This window comes from Delphinus delphis, chromosome 11 (assembly GCF_949987515.2).
Source record: "Delphinus delphis chromosome 11, mDelDel1.2, whole genome shotgun sequence".
Classification (NCBI taxonomy): Eukaryota; Metazoa; Chordata; class Mammalia; order Artiodactyla; family Delphinidae; genus Delphinus; species Delphinus delphis.
In genome coordinates this window covers 2,263,641-2,286,337 of record NC_082693.1, presented here as the reverse complement: position 1 = coordinate 2,286,337, position 22,697 = coordinate 2,263,641, and the positions used below count along the sequence as shown (strand labels likewise).

The following is a 22,697-nucleotide window of genomic DNA, read 5'->3' as shown; positions in this document are numbered from 1 at the left end:
CCTCCCGACCCGGAGATTCTGACATGGCTACTCGGGCACAGGGCCTGGAACCTGACCTTAAACCCTCCCAAGGCGGCTCTGAGGCCACGCCAAGAGCCACAGGTCTAACGACGCCAGGCAGCGGCTGGAGCTCTAAGCCAGGCAGCCGCTCGTGAGCAGACACTTACCGTCTCGTTCTTCTTGCTGAAGACAGGCATGGCCACGGTGGTCAGCAGCGCCATGCTCTGCGCCTGCGGGTAGAGAGCTGTCAGGGGGACGAGCTAAGGGCAGTGTCCACAGACTGGGGACCCAAGCCGCCACTTCAACCACAACTCAGGGGCACCTTCCAACGGGAGGAAGAAATCCCCAAGGAGGCTTCCCTTCTCTGCATGAAGACAGCTGGGGGAAAGGCTGGACGGGGAAGGCCGGACAGGGGAGCGGGCTGACGTCACTTAGCGAATGAAGCCCTAAGCCGGAGGGGGCCCCAGAGCCCCGAGTATGCGGCCCAGCCCCTGAGCACACCCAGGCTCACCCAGGCCTCTGGTCTCGGCCATGCCAAGGATGAGGGTGCACCCGTGGGACCAGCCCATCTGTGCATGAGCCCAGAAACAGAGGCTCAGACAGCAAGAGGACAGGCCGAGGAGTCAACAGGGGACAGGTTCTGGTCACTGAGATGCCAGATTAAGTGTCAGGTAAGAGTCCCTGGACATTTCTCTTAAAGGTGGGGTGTGCACCCCTCCCTTCCTCCACCTGAAGCCTAGAATTCGTCCGCAGTCGTCCTGACCCCACTAGCCACCTGGACTATGTGGACCCCAGGGATGGCAGGGGGCAGGGGGCAGCGGGAAGGGGCCAGGGGGCTCGTCATCCACTTTTTACGTGTCCCCTTTTACGTGAGGGGGACACACACTTCTCTCCTATCGAAGCCACTATTTCCAGATGTCTCTTAATCCCAGCCTGCTATGACGCTGATGGAGCAGGTGTGTGCGTCTGTGTTGGGTTTGAGGCGTGTCAGGAAGGTCCCTTCCCTGACATCTCATCTGACTGTCTACCTTCCATGTCTGGTCCTGCATGGGGGAGAACTACAGGAGGTCTTGCTGGAAACTTGGGCCCTGAGGGAGGCCGCTGGTTAAGCCGTAGTGTCCTGAATCACTGGTTGGCCCCCTTTCTTCCCAGAACAGGTGAGGATTATGGGAAAAGGGAGGGATGAGTCTGCAGCAGACGGCTCTGTCCACGGGGGTGCGGCCCTGGGGGGGTGGTCTGCTCCCGGGGCTCCCGGGCCAAGGTGTCGCTCCCCCAGTGTCTCTCCAGGACGTGCTCTGCCCACCCCACTCCCAACCCAGGAGTCACCTCTCACTCGCTGGGGGCCCCACCTTGCTGTCCATGTAGGCTTCCGTCCAGGTGATGTCATGGTCGTGGTTGATGACCATGGGCCGGCTGAGCACATGCAGGTATTCCATCACGTTCTCCTGGGCATCTGCCAGAGTGGAGATCTGCGTGTAGTAGCCTGTGGAGGGGAGGGGCGGATGGCTGTGGATGCAGGACCTGTGCACCCCCAGCCGCAACGGCTCTTGGCTGGGCCCCTGGCTGGGAGCTGCCCTGGGCCGCTAGGTACCACTTTCCCCAAGGCTGTCCTCTCCCGGGGCAACTGGAGGCCAGTGGTGCTGCGGGGGCACGAAGGCCTGGCCCTGGCTGGACTTGGCAGAACCTTGAGGCTCCCCCTGCCCGAGAAGCAGGGCCTCAACTCAGGGCGCGAGGCCACCCCTCACTCCCTGCAGGGCTGTCCTCAGCGGTGCCTGCAGGCAGCTCTGTCCCGGGTCTGTTTTCTGAGAGCCCCACCTCCTCCTTTCCCTGACTGCTGTCGTCCCTCAGTTACTGGGAGGGGGCCGCAGCTGAGGCGGTATTTAAAAGAGCAAATGCCGGGCTTCCCTGGTGGCACAGTGGTTGAGAGTCCGCCTGCCGATGCAGGGGACGCGGGTTCGTGCCCCGGTCCGGGAAGGTCCCACATGCCGCGGAGCAGCTGGGCCCGTGGGCCATGGCCGCTGAGCCTGTGCGTCCGGAGCCTGTGCTCCGCAATGGGAGAGGCCACAGTGGTGAGAGGCCCACGTACCGCAAAAAAAAAAAAAAAAGAGCAAATGCTTTACAAGGCTGTGACGATTTATCATGTGACCGCTCGTCACCTCCCACAGAACACTGTCGCCAGCTCTGGGGAATGGGACAGCTTTCATTCCCAGGGTTCCTCTTGTCTCGGACCCTTTGACCATGCTCTTCCCTCGGCCCAGAACATCCTTCCCCGCTCTCTGCATCTGACTCACTCCTACCACTTCTTTCTGTCTCACCTTAGAACCCTGTCCTTCAGGAGGCCCGCCTGGACCCCCCAAACGCGGAGGGCTCGCCCCTCGCCCAGAACCCTGGGCAGCCTGTGCCCCGCTGCCCCTCAGCGCGATGCAGAGGTCCCGTCCCGGATGCTCATGTGTGCGCCTCCCCGACTGGACCGGGCCTTCCTGACCACGTCGACCCACTAGGGCCGGGAGAGTCAGCCACCCACAGCAGGTTCTCGGATGTCCTGCTGGGATCGAGGAACCCGAGTCGGCACCTCGAGGCCCGGGTCTTGGGTTCTGGCCAGAGACAGATGAGGGCTGCCACACACAAAACCTTAATCTAAAGAAAATGACGGTCTCTGCCTTTTGTCTGGAGCAGAAACAGAGCACACGGGCTTCATCTGCAGCAGCAGGAACGGAGGCTGGACATCAGAGACGACTGACATTGAAAGGTCGGGCCCATGTCTACATGGTTTTCCGTGTGGCAGTCTGGATAAGGCTTATTTGAAGAGACAGCAGAACGGGAGTCACCACCTCCAGGTGCGCTGCGGGAGGTGTCACGGGGGTGAGAGCCCCGCAGGGAGCGATCGACATGGGTCTTGCTTTGTCTCAGCAGGAGGGGGGCGGATGCTGTCACCTTTGCTCTGGGTCCCTTTGTGGGAGGCCCAGCTGAGCACCTGCGGGGTCCGGGGATGCCCTCCCACCTGCGCTCAGGTGAGGCCGCCGGACGCCCTGCCTCACGTGGCGTCACCCACCTTTGTTATTGCACGCGATCCACTTCAAGCGGTCAGCAAAACTTACTTCCTTCCCGATCAGGTAAGTGAAGAGCCGGACCTGGTGGACGAGACACGGCAGACTCAGCAGAGTCCCGGCTGCGAGAGGCCTGACCGTGTCTGTGTCTGAATCTGGGACCGGGTCTCTGGATTCTGCACTTTCACCCCTTTGCATCAGGAAGGGCCCGGGGCCCAGGCTCGCCGGGATGCCCGCCCGGCGTGAAGGCTTGCCCGGCGGGGCTCACAGCCAGCAGTCTTCTGTCTCTACCATGCCCTCGCTCGGGGCCTGGGGCTCACGGGGTGGGGCGTGTGGACACGGCAGAAGGAGGCGCTCCCCCGGCCCCCGGCCACCCGCCCAGGGAGGAACCTTGCGGTGCGGCCAGTTGTATTTCTCCAGCACTGTCCTGTGGTCCTCCACGGCCCCATCGGTGATCAGCATGATGGCCTGGTTGCACAGGCTTCCTTGCCCGGCCTCTTGGAACTGCGTGGAGGACGTGGCCATGACTCCCCATCTCCCCTCACCACCCCAGCGCCCCTGCTCCGCCAGCTGCCGTACCTGCTGCAGGATCTGGAAGGCCTCACTGAGGGCTTGGCCCACGACCCCCACACCTTTGACCATCAGCTTGTCCACCAGCTGTTTGAAGTGCTGTCCCGGGGAAGAGGATGGGGGAGGGTCAGCCGGTCAGTGGACCAGGGAACCTTCCCCTTTGGTCGTACTTTCAGAGGCTGCGCAGAGCTATTCACCCAGAAGAACAAGATTGCAGGACCCACCCCCTACTTTCATGGCTGGACCCCTGCAGCGGATGTCTCTCAGATGCCCCCAGGGTAAGCCGAGAGGGTGTGAGTGGCCGGGTGCAGGGCCACCCTCACCCCTGGATGGAGATGCTGGACCAGCACAGGTACACTCACCTCTCTGTTGTCCCGATCCGCCTGGACCAGGATCCCTTTAAAACAAGGCTCGATGTAGTGGATGTAGTCGTTGTACTGCAGAGGGCAGAACACACAAGATCAGTTGGGAAAGTCAGGGCCCAGTGACGGAGCTCGCAACTCACGGCGGGCCAGGGGTGGGGTCACCCGGGCCCCTGTGTAATATGACCTTGGGGGACCCCAGGTTTTGGGCAATTTTCTCTGAGTAGAGGGGAGGGAACAGTAGGGCCTTAACTCTAAACGTTCTCCCTCAAATCCTGGCCCTTGGCATCTTCCCAGGAGGCCAGCTGGGTGCCGTCCATCCCTGGGGCTCACGGAGACCAGGAGTTACCTAACTCTCCTCTCCCGTTTCCTTCTGTTTGTCCCTCCACTTCATCACCTTTTGGGGGCAGGTGGAGCGACCCTCAGGAGAGTCGCTGTGAAAGCAGGACCAGGGGCTGCTGGCCCCTCCTCCCGACCTGCCTGGATTTGGGGAGGATGGAAGTAGGGCCCTGGGGTCACCCATCCTGCAGATGCAGGAGGCTTCTCCCCGGTGGCGCCAGGCAAGGGCACATGGGCGGGGCTGAGTTAGGGATCTACTCGGATACCCCTTCATCTGGACTGGACCCCAGCCTCGTCTGAGAACCTGAGTAAATCTACCAACTCCGAGAAACGGACATATGCCTTTCCCACGTAATTTCAGAAACTGTGGACGCCTGGAAGCCTGTCTTGGGTGGGGAGTCCCAGCTTCAGGGGATAGGGTCCTTCACAGCACGAACCATCGGGTAGCCGTAAGTACAGGTCATTCCGGTGCAGGCAGAGGACGGGTTTTCTGGAACGGGAAGGCGAGTTTACCGAGATGATGTTCACGAAGTCGTTTTCCCCCAGCGTGTCCAGGATGGTGGAGACCGTGTGCTTGGCGATGGCCATCCGCAGCCCCTTCATGCTGCCACTCGTGTCCATCACGATCACGATGTCCTTCGGGGACGTGGCAGCTTGTATGTACCTTTAGCAGAAAGGAAGGGACAGGCCGACGGTGGGAGAGCCGAGCCAGAACCGCCGCCGACCGGGTCCCCCTGGTTTCCATTCAGACTCTGGCTCAAAGTTCAGGTCAACGCCCGGCGTTTCTCAGGTCCGGAACCACTCCGTTCTGGAGCCATTTCGGGTGCCGTGGCTGGGACTGTGCCCATCGAATGGTCAAGTGCTCATGGTGACCCTTGTCTTCTTTGTTTCGGGCCAGCCCTGGTCCCGGGGTGCTGGCAGTGGGAAGGGAGGGAGCTGGCTGCCCCCTCAGACTGGGTTACAGATCTGCCAGAGGAGGGGTGAGGAAGGAGGGGAGAGCCTGGTGCGAAGACAGCTCAGAGCCCTGGGAGGAGGTTTGGGGCAGGGAAGACACATGCGGTCAGGGCTGGAGCAGAGCAGCTGTAGGGGGACGGGGGGGACGGGGTTGGGGGAGAGGGATGCAGAAGGACACTCTTCTTCTCCTGTGTTGGATTAGTTCTACCTGCGGCCCTGGGGGTGGGGGTGGGCTCAGGGCAGGAGAACGAGGCAACACCCGAGGCTACAGAAAGATGCTGGCCCCTGACGCCTCGCCCCGGGGACGCTTACCAGCCGCGGTTCCGGCAGTCGAAGGTGATGACCCCGTTCTCATCAGGCGTCCATTTGATGCCTGGGGAAAGAAAGTCTGGCTTCTTCGCTGGCCCGAGAGGCTGCTCCAGAGCTTCTGCCTGGGTGCTGACAGCCGGCACGGCCAGGACCCCCAGGGCAGTAGGTCAGCCCCTGTGAGCTGAGGGAGGTCGGCTCTTGGAGGGACACTCACCTCCCAGCGGCCCCGATCTAGAGTTGGGTTAATTTCATAGGTAGGACCCCGCCCCCCCACGCAGCCATGTGGTTCCTGGGACTCATCGGTGGGGCTAAACTTCCCCTCAAACTAGACGGGGAGGCCCAGGGGTGTGACTTTTATTTAGCGTCATTGCCATCCAGCAGAGCGTGCACAGAGCAGGCGAGAGCCGGGGCTCTGAGCTGCAGCCCACCTGCCTCCAGGCAGATCAGCTGCTGGTGCTTGCGCCCTCCCTGTTAGCTGCGGGGGGAGGTGATTTGGCTACAAGACTAAGCTCCCCAAGGTCAGGCCTTCCCAGGGCCTGGCAGGTCTGACACGGATTCCCGGAACAGCAACGGAGAGGGGCGGCTGAGGCGGAAGTTCTTGGCTCTGAACCCAAACCTTAGAAGAGGGCTTTGGTGGTCCCGGGTGGGGTGCCCTCAACCCCGAGCAGAAACAGAGGTCAACCCTCTCAAGGGAAGCTTTCCCAAGTCGGGCCCCACAAGCCAATGTCACCACGTGCGTCAGAAACAGGCCCCTGTGGGTGAGAGGCAGCGAGGCAAGAATCATGAGATGCGTCCTCCCGGGATGACGGGCGCTGCTGAGACAGGGAGGCGAGAGCGTGGCCGTTGTGGAAAAGGACCGAGGGTGGCCTCTAGCAAGAGGGCTCCACAGGCCCCGTGAAGCAAAGCGCTCAGTGAACGGAGACCCACAGGCGTGAGAGATGAGCTCTGTCCCTGCTCCACTGATGTAAGTACGTGGTTTCCAAAGGACAACGCGGGCGATCACCCCCCACCTAGCAGAGTCACTGAACTCCCAGTTCCCTGAGAGACACAGAGAAAGGCCTGCACACGTTCCTAAGTTGTTTCTGCAGGAAGCAGACACCACCGATGAGAACTGCTGACCGCGGGCACGTGGGCCCCAGACTGGCTGAAACCAGGTGGACGAGGCTCGAAACCTCACTCGGACGCCAACCAACCCGAGAATCGAGCGCGAGCTGATCAGGCTCCTGCACCGTCCCCGGCGCGGCCTTTAACCCCCCTCCCTAGACGTCCTCAGGGAGCTGGCGCCCTTTCCCTCCTTCTGCTGCACCAGCTCTCCTTTCGATTAAAAAGCTTTGCTCGCCTAGGAGTCTTGTGGGAGTGATGTTCATTGCTGTGGCCTTGCTTTCCCAGAACCTAGAGAGAGCGCCTGGGAACTCAAACAAGGGATGTTTGTATCAAATATCAACAGTGAGAGTATCTAATTTGCAGGGATAAAAACAGGGAAACATTAGATGAAAATAAGTCAGGGTGGGGAGGTGGAGGTGCAAGCGGGAGAGTTCTAAAGCCCTTTTTTGACTGCGAGGAGGGTGGAAATAGTATTTTAATTGTTATATCTCACGTTAAAAATGCTTGAGGGCTTCCCTGGTGGCGCAGTGGTTGAGGGACTCCGCCTGCCGATGCAGGGGACGCGGGTTCGTGCCCCGGTCCGGGAAGATCCCACGTGCCGCGGAGCGGCTGGGCCCATGAGCCATGGCCGCTGAGCCTGCGCGTCCGGAGCCTGTGCTCCGCAATGGGGAGAGGCCACAGCAGTGAGAGGCCCGCGTACCGGAAAAAAAAAAAAAAAAAAAAAATGTTGATAAAACAGCAGGGCTAATTACTAAAAGAATGGGAACAGAGGAATAAGCTCCAAACTGACAGAAAAAAGAGACGGAAGGGGTAGGGGAGATTTATCAAAAAAACATAAATCATTAAAAAAGACGAAGAAAGGAAACATAGAACTAGAGGGGTGAGTAGAAATTTAAAAAATAAGATAATAGCATGCCCAAATATATCAACATAATACATGGAAATGTGCTTAACTTGCGAAATGGTAAAAGAGGTGTCAGTTTGCATAAAAATTAAAAAGCTATAAGCTATTTTCAAGAGATATGGCTAAAACAAAATGACATAGAAGATTGGAAGTAAAAGGATGGAAAAAATATATATATGTCTGGCAAATACCAACTGAGAACATACTGGTATCACGCTATGAATACCGACAAAACAGACTTAAAAGGTGTCATAAGGGCTAACAAGAGTCAAGCAGACACAACACCAGCAAAGACACAGAAAATCTAAACAATACGGTTGACAAGCCTGATCTAATGACGTAGCAGAAGTTTTCATCCAGCGATTAAAGCACACATGGAATGTTTACACAACGTGATGACATACTAGGCTATTAACTAAATCCCAGCTAACTTCATATATTCAGTACCACATACACTGTGTCCTCTGACTGCAAAGCAACTGAACTAGGAATTTATACTAAAAAGATAAATATCAAATCCCTATGTATTTGGAAATTTAAAAAGCACACAGTTAAATAACTGAGAGATCAAAGAAGAAATCACAGGGGAATACAAAAATACTGAGAAGCAGACAATACAATAACTAAAACACTACGCTGACACCAGAAAGCACAGGCAACAACTTCCGTGTATCAGAGGACACAGTCGACGGAGTGCAAAGGCCGCCCGTAGAATGGGAGGAAATATCCGGAATGTATAGAGAACTCCTGCAACTCAGCAGCGACAGCGACAACCTGGCTTACAAATGGGCAAGTTTTGTGCTTGCACACAAGTTGACGGCTCTGGAAGCCCCGATGTGGCGGGATTTCCACCCTGGGGAAGGCTTGAGGGACAGGGGAGTTGTCTTCAAGCATCTGAATGGCTGTTCCATGGAAGAGGGATGAACTTGTTCATCAAGACTCCAGAGAACAGGAAAAGAACCAAATGGCTTGTGGATTTGGGCAGAGACAAGAGGTACCACTGAGGGGGACCGGTGAGCCCTGAGGTCACTTTGTGCTCCTCCTAAGAGAGGCCCAGGGGACACACATGGCTGTCCTCAGGACCCTTTGAGACAGGCTGGGACCTGGCACCTGGGACCCTCTGCTGCAGTGCTTGCACCTGGAGAGACGTCTCCTCCAGCAACAAAGAAACTATGAGGGACTAAAAATACCTGCGTGCCTGCAGAGCTGGGGCAAATTATGGACAACACGATACAAAAAGACCAAAAAAACCCAACTGCCACTTCTGAAGGGCGAGAGCAAAAGCAGGGTACTGGGCATGCCCCCTGCTCTCAACACCAGAAAGGGGTGGGCAAAACACCTAAGCCGCCCGTCCAGCCCGACCCCTGGACACACCCCTACCTTCACCCCATATAAGGAACCAGCTCGCCTCGCCCCTACACCCCCCAGGGGGTGAGCAAGGGAACCTGTTGTTCTCACTCTCTCTGCCGCAGCAGGGGCCCCAGTACAGCCTTGCCTGAATTTCTTGTCTGGCCTCTTGTCAATTTCTATTGCCTGGGGAGGTCCAGAACCCTGGCCAGCCACACCTTCCGGTTCCTATCTCAGAAAACAGGGCAATATTAAGGCTTTCTGGACAGGGGGCTAAAATAAGACGAGTGGGCATGAGCTGTGGTGGTGAATTGTTTTAAATGAGAAATAAAAGAAGGCAGCGCTCTTGGAGGCCCTGTGGAAGGGGCTTCCGTTTTCTGTTCGTTGGTAGACAAGGGGGCTTCCCCGCTGCCTGCTGGGTTGGCCGCTAGCCTGTGATGCTTCCTTCCCCGCTGCTGAATGAGTGACTCTGCCCCACTTCTCCAGTGAAGATGGGAATTGCTTTGCCCTCCTTTCCGCCTCCCATGTGCTTCTCACAGGACAAGCGTCCAGGTGGGCGCTTACTGGCTGCTTACCGAGGCGTCATTTGTTCATTCCTTCATCAACTTGAAAGTGTGCTTATCAGGTTGTGAAGGGGACGGAGGGGGGTTGGAGGCGCTTTTGGACCAGGGTCCATCTCCAGTGCCTCCGTCGCCTTGTTCCCAGAGACGGAGCCCCGAGGACCGTGGAGATGCCTCCCAGCGGCCTCACCTGGGTAGATGCGGAAGAACCCTGTCGAGCTGCCAAAGTACTGCCAGGTCAGCGTCGGGTCTCTCTGGAAGTTCTCCACAAAGACAGGGTTCAAGGCTTCGGACATGTAGATTCCATTCAAAATATCCGGGTCTGAAGGGTACGATTATAGGAGGAAGTGCAGGGGAAACGAGATCAGTCTTCCCCCGCGGAACACGCGTGCACACACACACACACACACACGCCCCCGTGTGCCCACAGCCTGCAGCGACGCCGCCCACGACTGCTGTCCACACCCGCACTCCTCTTCCCCCTCCCCGGGGACCCCCGTTTGCTCCAGGCGGGGCTGCAGGCTGGGGTCCGGCGGGCACCTTTGTTGTAGACATTGGTGGGCAGCTGCACGCTGCTCAGAGACGTGTTCACCAGCAGGTTGCTGAAGTGCGCGTTGGCCTCCAGGACGAACTCGGCCCCCAGCTCCACGTAGGCGCCACCTGCGTCCTTCTCATTGATGAGGACAGAGTTGTAATAGTTAAACTAGGGCGACACCGAGAAGACGGGAGGGCAGGGGGCCCAGGGAGGGGAAGGGGAGAGAGAGAGAGAGATAGAGTCACACGTGATGGATAGCGGACAGACTGACCACCACGTCCACACTGGCGGAGGATTCCGGCCACGATCACTGATTCGGGGCAAATACCCATCCAGACATTGGATCAGATGGTTGACTCTTTTGGGTTTTGGTGTAAACTGTCTAGATTACGGCTTCAGTCCCCACTTTGGCGTATGTGGACGCAGCCAGCGCTGGAGACTGACAGGCGGACACAGATTCAGGGAGAGGTGGACAGACGGAGGCAGCCTGGCCAGCACCCCGAGATCTTGCAGGGGGGGAGGGCTCCTGGGGGACAAAATGGGGGTCCCTGCAGGGGGCTTCCCTCTGAAGAGAAGGCCTGCAGCCTGGCCTCTGGCCAGCCATAAATATCTCCTCAGATACAGTGGTTCAGAATCAGACCTCTACAGCTTCATACAAACCGGTGCACATTGAAGGATGGAGCCGGGCCTATGCAATTCCCACCCATGTCCCACCCTCAGGCGGCCCCAGCCCCTGGGGCGCTGGGACATTAGGCACCGTACCTCCCAGGGCTGTGGGAGGGGACGACTCACCACCAGGGACTCGTTGAATTCGTGGTTCAGGTCGGCCTCCTCGGCAGCCTCGACCAGATTCTGCGGGCGGGGATGGGAAGGGGAGAGTCAATGCGGGAAGGAGGCCAGGGGCCCCGTAAGGTCCACTGCCAGGGCCCACCCGCGAGAAGTGGGGACAGACTCTCGGACCAGCACCTGCGCACGAATGCACACAGCATCACTAGTCACAGTAGCCCGAAGGCAGGTGCATGTCACAGGGACAGGAAGCCAGTCTGAAAGGTGACACACTGAGTCCTTCCAGCTACATGACACTGTGGGGAAGGTGAGGCTAGGGACACAGCACAAAGGTCAGTGGTCGCCAGGGGTTTGTGGGGAGGGATGGATGAGTAGCCGGCAAACAGGATTTCTTAGCGCAGGGAAACTAGTCTGTATGATCTCTGATGATGGAGACACGTCGTCATACGTTTGTCCAAACGCCCGGAACGTACACCGCCGAGAGCGAACCCTCGTGCAGACTGCGGACTTTGGGTGACAATGACGTGACAGCGTAGGTTCGTTAATTGTATAAACACACCGTCTGGTGGGCGTGTGGATAGTTTTGGGGGGGCTGTGTTTGTGGAGGGGGGTAAATGGAAACTCTCTGTACTTTCTTCACAATTTTGCTGTCAACCTGAAACTGCTTTAAAAAATAGTCTATTAAAATGTGTGTATGTGTGTCCATCTCTCCCTCTGTATTCAGTCTGTACACAGTCAGCAGCCAAAGGTGGAGTCAGCCAGTGTTTGACCTTCTGTGTCTGGAGTCTCTCACTTAGCACAATGTTTCCAAGGTCCATCCGTATTTTAACATGTATCAGACATGTTTAACATGTATTCATTTCTTTTTCTTAATAAATTTATTTATTTAATTTATTTATTACTTTTGGCTGCATTGGGTCTTCGTTGCTGCGCGCGGGCTTTCTCCAGTTGCGGCGAGTGGGGCTCCTCTTGTTGCGGAGCACGGGCTCTAGGTGCACGGGCTTCAGTAGTTGTGACCCACGGGCTCAGTAGCTGTGGGGCACGGGCTTACTTGCTCTGAGGCACGTGGGATCATTTCTTTTTATTTCTGAATCATATTCCATTTTATGGATAGCCCACTTTTGTTTATCTGCTCAACAGCTGGTGGACATTTGGGCTCTTTCCAAATGGAAATTGATCCATCTGTGACAACCTGGGTGCCCCTGGAAGACGTCAGGCCAAGTGAAATCAGCTGGATGCAGGAAGGCACATACTGCATGGAGTCACTTACGTGTGGATCTAAACTGGTCAAACTCCTAGAAACAGAGGGTAGAATGGTGGTTGCCAGAGTCGGAGGGAGGGTGAAATGGGCGCTGGTCGAGGGGTACAGAGTTTCGGCTGTGCAAGATGAGTGAATTGTGGAGAGCTGATGCACAGCAAGGTGGCTTAGGTGACAATATTGTAGGGTGTGCTTGACCTTTGCTAAGAGGGCTGTTCTTGGGCGTTCTCACCTCTCATACAAAAAGAAAGAAAGGGGTGGGGAGGGAGGAAAATACCATTTATCCTTAATGCATTGTATCCTTAATACAATTACCATTTGTGAGTGATGGATAAGGTGGCTGGCTTGGTTGGGGTGACTGTTTCACAATGGATGTGTATATCGGGCCATCAGGTTGTACATCTTAGTATACACAACTTTTGATTGTCAATTATACCTCAGTAAAGCCGGGGGTGGGGGAGAGGAGACCAGAGCTCCTAAGCTGGCTTTGCCAGGGGGAGCCGCTGCCCTCCGGGTCTCTATTTACACTCGTGTACACTGGGCAGAACCAGCGTTATCCCCAACAAGGAGGGAGGGCCCTCCTCGCTTCCCTACTCCCGACCCCCAATGCCGAGATGTGATGAAGAAATTCCATGGGGCAAAGATTATTTGAGTGCCGCTCTCCAGGCAATTTCCCCACGGGCACCCTCATAGAAGGGTCCGTGGCTGTGGCCCTGGGGGCACCCCCAGCAGGGAGCAGGGCCTCAAGCTTGGAGAAGGTCCACAGAGCAAGTGCCCCCCGGGTTGGTTTTCCATGTTGAGGCTGTGGAAAGGATGCGGTGCCCCTGGAGCCCCCGGAGCCCAGCGCCCTGGGCTCTGGAGGTGTCTCAGGACCTCTTGTGCTCTGGCGCCAGGAGGGCTGGCACCTAAAGAGAGGCATCCCTGTGCCCCGGTGTCTGCACTCCGCCCAGGCCAGCTGACTGAAGGAGGCGGGTGTTACTACTGTGTTGGCTTCTCTGGGGGTCAGCCTCCCCTGCTGTGGGTGGTCCCCAGGTATCCCTCATTGCTTCCTGACGCTAAGAGCCCCTGCCCTAACTAAGCCTGCAGAGAAGAGGCTGCAAATCGTCACAGGTGGGAGAGGGGGCCCCGGCAACCTGCGGGGAGGCGGGGAAATGGGCGGACACCGGTGGGGCTGCAGCCTGTCCCCCACCACGGCCACCCTCGCCCATCCTCTGCACAGCCTCGGCCTCCCTGGCGGGTCCGCAGCCCAGACCCCTCTCCTCCCTCCTTGTTCTCCTGGACCCCCGAAAGGAGTTCCTTTGGGGATAACGCTGGTCTGGGGTGGCCAATTCCTGGCACACAGCACCTGCTGGTTTACACCCGCCAGGTCCCCACAGGGGTCAGGGAAGCACTTCATGCCAGGCAAGTGACACGTCCCGTTTCTACCAGGCCAAGCCAGGTGGCTGTGCAGTGACGAAACACCTGGGCCCTGGGCCCCCATCAGGGCAGCACTTGGGTGCCATGAAGGGCGGGTCTGTGTGGCAGGAGGGGAGAGGCTGGGGGAGGAGAGAGGGAGTTCACGCCACCCGCTCTCACCCCCCTACGCTCCCACCCTCCAGCCCCCGCCATTCACTCAGCCCGTGACTCCTACGCCCTCACTCTGCCCTGCTCTGTCCCATCACTGAACCGGAGGTCCTGACGCAGGTCCTTCTTAGCACCGTGGTTGACTCTCCTACCCTGGAGGCTGTTCCCTAAGGCAGGGTGCCCGCCCGGCCCTCCCCACTCTCCGCTTGCCCCCCACCCCGTCCTTTACAAGGGTCTTGTGGCTCATGGGCTACAAGGCAGGAGAAGGTGGTGTAGCGGGGCTCAGGGAGGGGGTTCCGTGTCCCATCAGCACGCAGGCCTGAGCACCTGGACGGCTGCCACTTTCCTGCGGAGCATGGTCTCCATGTCCTCTGAGAACTTCCTCACCAGCTCCAAGCCATCCACCTCCTTGATCTTCAGACTGGGCTCCACGTCCTTGTATTTCTGTTCAGGGGACGTGGAGAGACACACACCTGTTGTCTTGTACCTGGACGTCCATCCCCGGCTGCCGGCGGCCTCCATCCTCCCACTGGTGCATTCACACTGGGGCCAGGATGGCCCTCCATCCTCGTAAAACCTCCCCCAACAACCGACAAGGGACACCTCTTATCAGATGTCCTCGGATTCACATCCTTCAGAGGGAGGCTGAGTCCCAGAGAGGTCGTGAACTTGACCGAGGTCACACAGCCAGCGCAGGGGCTGCTCTCAGGGGCTGTGAGGCTCGTGGTGTCTGTGCCCCCCATGCGCTGCAGGGGTGGGTGCTGCCTGACTCTTGGCCAGTGGGCCTGGGGGCATTAAGAGGGCCGCTGAGTCGCCATCTGGGCCCCCGGGAGGTGCTCCCTCACCGTGTGTCCTGGGTGCCACCTGGGCACGAGTTACTCAGTTCCCCAAACTGTAAGATGTGTCACGTGCAAGGCTTTTACCCAGAACAGCCACAGGGTGGGGGGAGCCTGTGTGGGGTGGCGAGGGGAGCGGGCATGGCTGCTGCGGCCCTGCGGTCAGGACAGCGGGCCCCCAGCTTGGGGGAGGGGACAAGCACGGCCATAAAAGCCAGAGGCTCCCCTTTCCGCAGCACTTAGAGAAAGGTGCTGAAGCTGCAGTGGGGCTGAGATGGTGACTATTGATCTCAGCGACTCGCAGCAGGACGGCAGCGCCATCCTCAGCACTGGCCTGGGAGTCGGGATACCAGCGGGATGGGAGCTTGTGGGGGCTGAGCGAGAAGCCGGCTGTCAGCCTGTGCCCAGGGGCCAGGCAGGGCCGGACTGGACTCGCTGGGCCCCGGTGGCTCTCTAGTGCTTGGAGACGTGGCGGCAGGTCGAGCACTGGGTGGGCGGCTCTCTGTCCGAGGGTCTTCCCACCGACCTCTCTCTGCCCCGAGGCAGCAGGCCTGTGTCCGGTCCACCAGCTCCTGCTTCTTCTCCCCTTTGTTCCTCACCCCACCATCTCTTCCCCCATCTCATCTAGGCGTGGGTTTCCCAGGCCCCTGAGCTGCCACTACACTCTTGGCCACCCGACCGTACTGCGCACCCCACCCCCCGACTTGCTCTGTGTCTTGGGCAAATCATTCCCTTCCCTGGGCCTCAGTTTCCCTATCTGAAATGGGGGTTGGGTTAGATGATCCCCAAGAGCCCTCACACCCAGACGTCCTGCTTCTCCACCAGGACGGCTTAACGCCAGCTGCCCCGGGAGCCCCAGGGTGAGGGGGGGCGGTCACTGACCTTTTGCAGCAGAAGGGAGCCCGAGTACTTGGTGACAGTGTCATACAGGTCCCTGCCGAAGGTGTCTGCCCACAGCTTCACTCTGCAGGACAGTGGGAGTACGTGTGTGTGCACTCACGCGTGAGCACACACAAGGAGACACACGCAGAGATGCGCACACACAGGAGGCAAGTGTCTACATGCAGAGACACCCACCGATGCACATATACAAACCCGCACAAACATGCAGGGACACACATAACACACACACGTATACACAGATGCACACACGCAATCACACACCCTGACGTACACCCAGGAAAACACACCGGCAGCTGTGGTCCCTCCCGGCCAGGACAGGGGCCCAGAGGACCCATCAGGCTTGGCAGCCACACTGTGATGCCAACACCCTTGCTGGGGGGCAGGGGCTGACCGCCCGGAGCCAAGCCTAGCCCCCCGCCCCCGAGGGCTGGAGAAGAAGGGACGAGATCGGGGTTGACCAGGCGGGGGGGGGACCCCGAGGACTCACACAGCTGCAGCTCCTCGGCCAGTCATCCCCCAGCTGCCCTGCGCAGGGAGCGTGAGGCAGGGAGGCTGAGGCTCTGAGCTGAGTCTGAGAGGCCGGGGCCGGCGGGCAGGGAGGATGAGGCAGCCTCACGGGGAGACCCGCCCCCACAAGTGCCCTGAGATCCCGCCCTTGGTTGGGGGCGAGGCCACACGGGGCTGTGCCTGAGCCTCTCCAGATGGAGCAAAAGGAGTTCCCCCACGTGATCATGCCAAGGTCAGCATTCGTTCGGTCACTCAACCGACAATGATCGAGGCCCTACTATGTGCTGGGCATCGTGCACGGGCATGAGCGGTGCCCAGTCTTTGCCTTTGTGGAACAGTTAGTTAGAGTGACACCCCTCCACGTACAGAGGGCGCCATGCACGTTTGAAGGGGCACCATCGAAGCTGGGGGAGGGGTGGTGGTGGTGAGGGAAGGCTTCCTGGCAGAGGTGGGCTCTGACTCAGTGTTGAAGTCCGGGAGAGTCTCCCCCATCAAAGAGATTTGGCCGAGAACTCTAGGTAGAGAGGACAGAGGAGCTTGGAGGGGTCAAAAACTGGAACAGGGATGAACAAACCTGACTCCACGGTGGATCTGTTTCTTTTATTTTAACCTTTGTATTCTATTGCTTTTGCTACGAGTTAAGGTTGCCTATAGCCTGAAATATACAGCACAGCCCATTCTCAAGACTCTGACCTTTAAGGGGGTAGCACTTTTCATGCATATAGAGATAAAAAGTTGCAGGAGAGAGAGTAACATTTGCCTTGTTGGAGGTTTTTCTTTTTTTCTTTCTTTGTCTGAGAGGCGCGGCTTGGGGGATCGTAGTTCTCCCACCAGGGATTAAACCCAGGCCACAGCAGTGAGAGCACCAAGTCCTAACCACTGGACCACCAGGGAATTTCCTTGTTTGAGGTTTATAGAAACAACATGACCTGACCTACGTGGACAGCTGTAAGAACAAAGGACTCCTGGCACCAAGAAGTTGGCAACAACCGAACACACCACCTCCCCTTTAGTATAACAGCAGCCTGAATTCCAACCCGGGTGAGACGGGTCTTTGGGACACTGGTCCACTGCCCTCTCGGTCTGCTGGCTTTCCGAATAGAGTCGCCATTTCTTTGCCCCAACGACTTGTCTCTCGATTGTCCTGTTGTGTGGCGAGCAGTAGGAGCTTGGGCTCGGTAACAAAATGGCTTCCAGGTCTCCAGCTTGGGTGGTTGCGCCGATGGTGGTATTATTGAATAAAATTAAGACTATCAGGACGATCGGGGAACAAGCTGGGGAGGGCAGAAGGTGACGCGTGCAGCTTGGGAGAGGCAGGAGGGGAGGTCCCTGCAGCGAGGCTACTGGGTGCCGTTGGGCAGCTGTGAGCTGCCCGGCTCCAGAAAGCACCCAACACATTGCATCTTTTTTTGGGGGGTGGGGGATGTGGACCATTTTTAAAGTCTTTATTGAACTTGTTACAATATTGCTTCTGTTTTATGTTTCAGTGTTTTGGCTGCGAGGCCGGTGGGAGCTTAGCTCCCTCCACCCGGGATCGAACCTGCATCTGACTCCCCTCCCCCAGCCCGGGCACTGGAAGGTCTTAACCACTGGACTGCCGGGTAAGTCCCTCGTATTGTATCTGGAAAGACACAAACTTGAATTTCAAAGCTCCGGTGATGTTCAGGAAGAGCAGCCCGTGGCAGCGGAATGTGGGTCTAGCAGGGGGAGTCAGGGCTGGGGGTCACTGGTTGGTGGGTGGGAGCCGGGGTTCTGAGGCGGACGGGCTCACAGGGAGGGGATGCTGGCTGAGAAGGTCTGTGAGTGAAGGACAAACCCCGGGGAGCAGCGGCGCTCCCGGGGCCGACGGCGGGAAAGGGGCGTTAGAGGAAGACAAAGGTTAACGTGGGCGCCCGGGCAGACCCGGGAGAGCGCTGAGACTCAAGAAGGGAGAGCCGAGTGTTGGGAGCAGGCCAGGAGGTGAAGCCAGGAGTGTGTACTGGGTTGGGCGGGGAGACCTTTGGGGGTCCTGGTGGGAACAGATCTGGGAGGTGGGAGAAGCCAGGCAGGCAGGAGAAGCCGAGCCCTGAGTGGGAGGGGAAGGCGTGGGGGAGGCGCCGGTCTCTGTGGGGAAAGACTGGGAAGGATTCACTGGGGGGCAGGGATCCGGAGCCCGGGGGAGGTCTGGCTGCAGGGCGGTGGGCGCGTGCAGACACGGGCGTGGCTGTGGGCCCTCCCCTCGGCGGACGCTCGGGCGCCCCGTGTGGCCGGTCCCCTCTACGCAGGCCTGGGCTCCAGCCTTCGCTAGCCGGCGCTCAGCCTGTCCCTGGAGCTTGCCGGTACTGTTAGCTGGGGTGTGCTCCGGGATGAAGGTTACTCTCAACACCTCCCCCCACCATGAAGGGTTCAGGCTGGCAGGGGGTGTGGAGGTGAGGTCCCAGCCAGGCCGACTCGAGTTCAAGTGTGGCACGGCCATTTGCAGGCTGCGCGAGTGTGGGGTGGCCGTCTGACCTCTCTGAGCTCGTTTCCTCTACTGCAGAGTCAGGAGACCGTTCCCCACCTCACTGTGTGGACTGGAGAGTCATCTGCGGAGCACCTGGCAGCACCAGGCCTGTAACAGCTAGAGGTGGGACCCCTCGACGGGGACAGAGCTGCTCAAAGCCCGCCTTAGCTCAGCTCCACACAAACCCCAGGTGTTCGTGGGGCTGCAGGACCCCCTCTGTCAGACACGAGGCTGGCTGTCCTCCTGGGCTCAGGTGTGATGAGCAGGTAGCCCCTTGAGTCCTGAATGTTCTGCTCCCACACGGATCAGAACTGGCCTTAACGGAACCGCCAGAACTAAGGACTAGAGGCCAGACACCCCCAGAGAGTCACACATTAAGTTAGATTATACCAAAGTGTGAATGACCGATAGCTTCCCTGGAGCTGGTTTTAGTGACAGGATGTAGGACTGGGGACTGGAGGGAGGCAGGCAGGTGTAGAAAGGGAATGGAGACACCCCCCGGCCCCCACCGTGCACATCCACCTGGCTCCTGGCTGCAGAGCTATTGGTCGGTTTAGGACCGCTTCACCCTCTCAGAATGTTTCCTAACGAATCCTTGTGGAGCTGAGATGGTCACGTCCAGCAGCTCAGCTCCTACTGCAGCTGCCTCAGTGTGTGATCGCCCTGGAAGGAGCCTTGCCCTCAGGGTCTGGGGACACTGCCTGCCGTCCCAGGAAGAGTGTGGGCCCCTGTGCTCAGTTCTCCTAGGACTGTCAGGTGTCTGGGCAGGGGGTGACGGTAGGGCCCCATATGGCAGAGGTTTGGGGAAGAGAAGAGGCCGGTGAAGAAAAGGTCTTCACAGCAAGACAGGGGGAGCAGGCAGCTGAGCCCTGGAGAGCCTGGAGGCTGGGGGAGGCCGAGGGTTGAGGTTGGCTGGGGGGGGGGGGAGGGAGGGAGGGGTTTATGGGGGGGGCTCTTGAGGCTTACGTTTCCAGAGGAATCCTGGCCTGCCCCCGCGTGGGGGACAGGGACGTGCTGCACAGCAGGCACAGGGTGACCACCGTCTTTTGCAGGGAGGCCCAGGCCTCTGGCCACCGGTGGGAGGGCATCTTGCCGTGGGTGGAGCTGGGAGCTGGGTGGACCCTGGGGGGTCCGGGCAAGGTGCCCCTGCTGGGGTCGGGCCAAGGAGAGGAAAGAGCAGCCTCAGACCCCGAGCTCTGTCTGCCCAGATCCCTGGCACGGCCCCGAGCCTTCTGCCTTCCGGGTCGGGGAAAGCCTGGGGTTCCCCAGCCTCCAGTCGGGTCCTGGCTGCAATGCCCAGTGTGGGTGGGGGTCCCTTCTCTGCCCTGCAGCCGCAGGCTTCCAGGAGAGCGGCTGGTGGGAGAAGGTGTGACGAAATGAACTGGTTAATCCACGGGCCTCCTCTCTAATCCCCGCCTGACAGCAGGAGGGCGGTGGGGGTGACTTCGGCGGGATTACCCTGGTTTCAGAAGGCAGGGCTGGCTCACCCCCACCCCACGAGGGTCAGAGCACAGCCTCCTGTGTTAAAGAGGCAGACCCGTCCCTGGAGAGCACCTTCTGCAGTGACACTGGCCCTGGATGCGTGTCCAGCGCTCTGACTTACCAGGAGCTGTGGCAGACCTTCTCCTTAAACCTCAGAACGGTCCTGGGGGTAGCGTCAGCATCCCTGTTGGCTCGGGGAGGCTAGGGGACAGAGGGGGCCCTGTGCTGGCTCCTGTGTCCAGGCCGCTGACTTGGGCCAGGTCAGAGGTAACGTCCACAGCCTGGGCCTCACCTCCCCCACATCTCACCTGCCCCGGTTCTAGGCTGGGGACCCATTTTTCTGGGAAGCTCCAGGCCCCCCCCCTGCCCCCAACCCTTGTATGCAATGAGCACCTAATGCATGTGAAAGGAAGACAGTGCAAGCCCCGCTGGTCAAGGCCTCCGCCCGTCTGCATTTCAGCTTCTCCGACCGATGTCCCCTCTGCCGGGTGGTGCCGGGGGGGCCCTGGGCCTTGGGGTCCAGCTAAGAGGAAGCCAGTGGGGAAACAGTTCGGCTTGTGTAGCCACCTGGACAGCTGTGTGCAGCCATCCAGGGCAGGGCGGCTCCAGGGACACTCACCGCCTGCCTGCGGGGCTGCTGGCCTCGTGACAGGACACCCAGCTGCCGCGTGAGCGCCCCGCAGTGCCCCACTGGCAGCGCACGGGAGTGGACGGAGAAAAGCCCACGAGCCGGTCCACGGAAGGTTCTTCCAAGGCCGGAAGCTGCCAGCAGGGGACCTGGTTCTCATCGGGGCCTGGCTCTCCTGCTAGGAAGCGGTTGATGTTGACTGTCCGTAACTATAAACATGCCATACGCTGTCGCCTCTTCCGACGGGAATTACACACGACAGAATCTGATCAAAATTCTTATGTCTGCGGGTCCAAACTGGTGCTAGCACCACGTGAGGCCACAGCGCACGCCTTCCACAGGTCAGAGGGCTTCTTGGTGTATCTTGTCCTGACAAACCTGCTGGTTCCAGCAAATCGGCCCGCAGGGCTGCCACCGACAGAGGAATGCCAGAAGCAAGTGTCCCCATGGCAAACGCCTGTGTGTCCCCGGCGGGGAGTCCGCGCTGTGGGCGGGGCTCCGTTCAGGCTCAGCTTGGCAGGACAGCGATTTCTACAGGCACGTGAGTTGTTCGTGAGTTTCAGATGGATTCTGCGTACCTTTCATTACAAATCGTACCAAGATTAGAAAAATTACCATAGAGGCGTGTTGGTCAATTAATAAATAAAAAGAATGTGTAATTTTTCTAGGTTTTGTGATTTTTGTGGTATTCATCAACTTCTTAAAATTTGTGATTTGGAGTGACTCTTTCATTTTCTTTTTTTAATTTAAAACACAGGGAGATCAGCTCGGTGCTTTGTGACCACCTAGAGGGGTGGGATAGGGAGGGTGGGAGGGAGGGAGACGCAAGAGGGAAGAGATATGGGAACATATGTATATGTATAACTGATTCATTTTGTTGTAAAGCAGAAACTAACACACCATTGTAAAGCAATTATACTCCAATAAAGATGTTAAAATTTTTTTTAATTTTTTAAATTAAAAAAATGAAGTATAGTTGATTTACAATGTTTCTGGTGTACAGCAAGGTGATTCAGTTATAGATATACATGTATATATTTTTCAGGTTCTTTTCCATGATAGGTTATTACAAGATATTGAATACAGTTCCCTGTGCTATACAGTAGGTCCTTGTTGTTTATCTATTTTATATCTAGTGGTGGGTATCTGTTCATCTCAAATTCCTAATTTCTCCCTCCTCCGGACTCTTCCATTTTAAATAAATGCTCACTTTCCTCTCCACTTGTGTGTCTGTGTTCTGTCTCTACTGTGGGTGGCCATCCCCACATGACGGGAGCTGTGGCCCCCGGAACGGCCCCTGCCTGTTCTAGCACCTGCTGACCGCGGCCATGACCAACTCTAACAGTCTAAGCCTGGGACCTGCTAGAAATCTCTGTCAACGTCACATGGCTCATTTTACAGGCATGGTGGTGGCCTGGGTCTACCCAGCCTGCTGGGAAGCCCTCAGAGTTCCTGCAAAGAAGCTAGGGTGGTGGGTAGAGCGCGAGGTGTTGCCCCTACCAGCTGTGCAGAGAAAGATGCCTTTCTAATAGCTCTAAAATATATCTTGCTGTGTATGCGTTGCCGACTGTGGCCCACTCCAGCTACTGGGCCCCTCTTGCTGCAGGACCTTGTGAAACCCCAGGAGCTGTGGGGTGCAGTGGGGAGGGCAGGGGACTTCAGAGCTGAATCCTTCAGAGGAGGGATTTCTTAGCAGGAATAAAATGAAGGGTGGGACCAAAGCAAGAGCTAAGGGCATTACCAAGCTCAGAGAGCCCTCTGGCCCTCAGACCTCAGGGCTCACCCTTCATCTGTCGTCCAGGAAGGCATATCACTTATGCCAGGGAGGAGGGAACTTACATGCGGCTTCATTCTTAAGGGCTATGAGGGGAAGAGTATCCCAGCTTTTCCTTGGTCAGTCTTGCATCTCAACCCCCATAAATTTAACCCACTTTCCTAGGGCATCTTCCTGGTGTCGGCCCCTCACCAGGCACTGGAGATGAGAGACACAGTGTTGGAAGGAAGACTGGACATGATGCTTGCTATACATACTTAGAGTCTATCCATGGAGGCTGGTCTCAAACCCACCACTCAGCTAAATCAGGCTGAGTGCTGTGAGGCATAAGTGATGCATTTGTCACCATAGTGGAAGGGACAATCATTTTCTCCTTATGGTGGGAAAAAGAGGGAGAGAAATTTTAGGGAAAGCTTCATAGTGAAAGGGACATTTGAATTGGGCTTT

General features: G+C 57.9%; 1 protein-coding gene across 1 annotated transcript in view; it reads right to left on the bottom strand.

Moving 5' to 3' along the window:
• CACNA2D4 (calcium voltage-gated channel auxiliary subunit alpha2delta 4) overlaps positions 1-22,697 on the bottom strand; it is a 96,780-nt gene that overhangs the window by 61,461 nt on the left and 12,622 nt on the right. The window contains exons 6-20 of the mRNA XM_060025926.1: positions 20,468-20,685; positions 19,333-19,488; positions 15,357-15,438; positions 13,966-14,082; positions 10,824-10,883; positions 10,037-10,199; positions 9,687-9,818; positions 5,585-5,645; positions 4,832-4,982; positions 3,980-4,054; positions 3,627-3,716; positions 3,438-3,551; positions 3,053-3,131; positions 1,350-1,483; positions 168-260 (exon numbers count right to left, since the gene is read on the bottom strand). Coding sequence (XP_059881909.1) covers positions 168-260; positions 1,350-1,483; positions 3,053-3,131; positions 3,438-3,551; positions 3,627-3,716; positions 3,980-4,054; positions 4,832-4,982; positions 5,585-5,645; positions 9,687-9,818; positions 10,037-10,199; positions 10,824-10,883; positions 13,966-14,082; positions 15,357-15,438; positions 19,333-19,488; positions 20,468-20,685 — 1,725 coding nt within the window. The remainder of the gene's footprint in view (positions 1-167; positions 261-1,349; positions 1,484-3,052; positions 3,132-3,437; positions 3,552-3,626; positions 3,717-3,979; positions 4,055-4,831; positions 4,983-5,584; positions 5,646-9,686; positions 9,819-10,036; positions 10,200-10,823; positions 10,884-13,965; positions 14,083-15,356; positions 15,439-19,332; positions 19,489-20,467; positions 20,686-22,697) is intronic.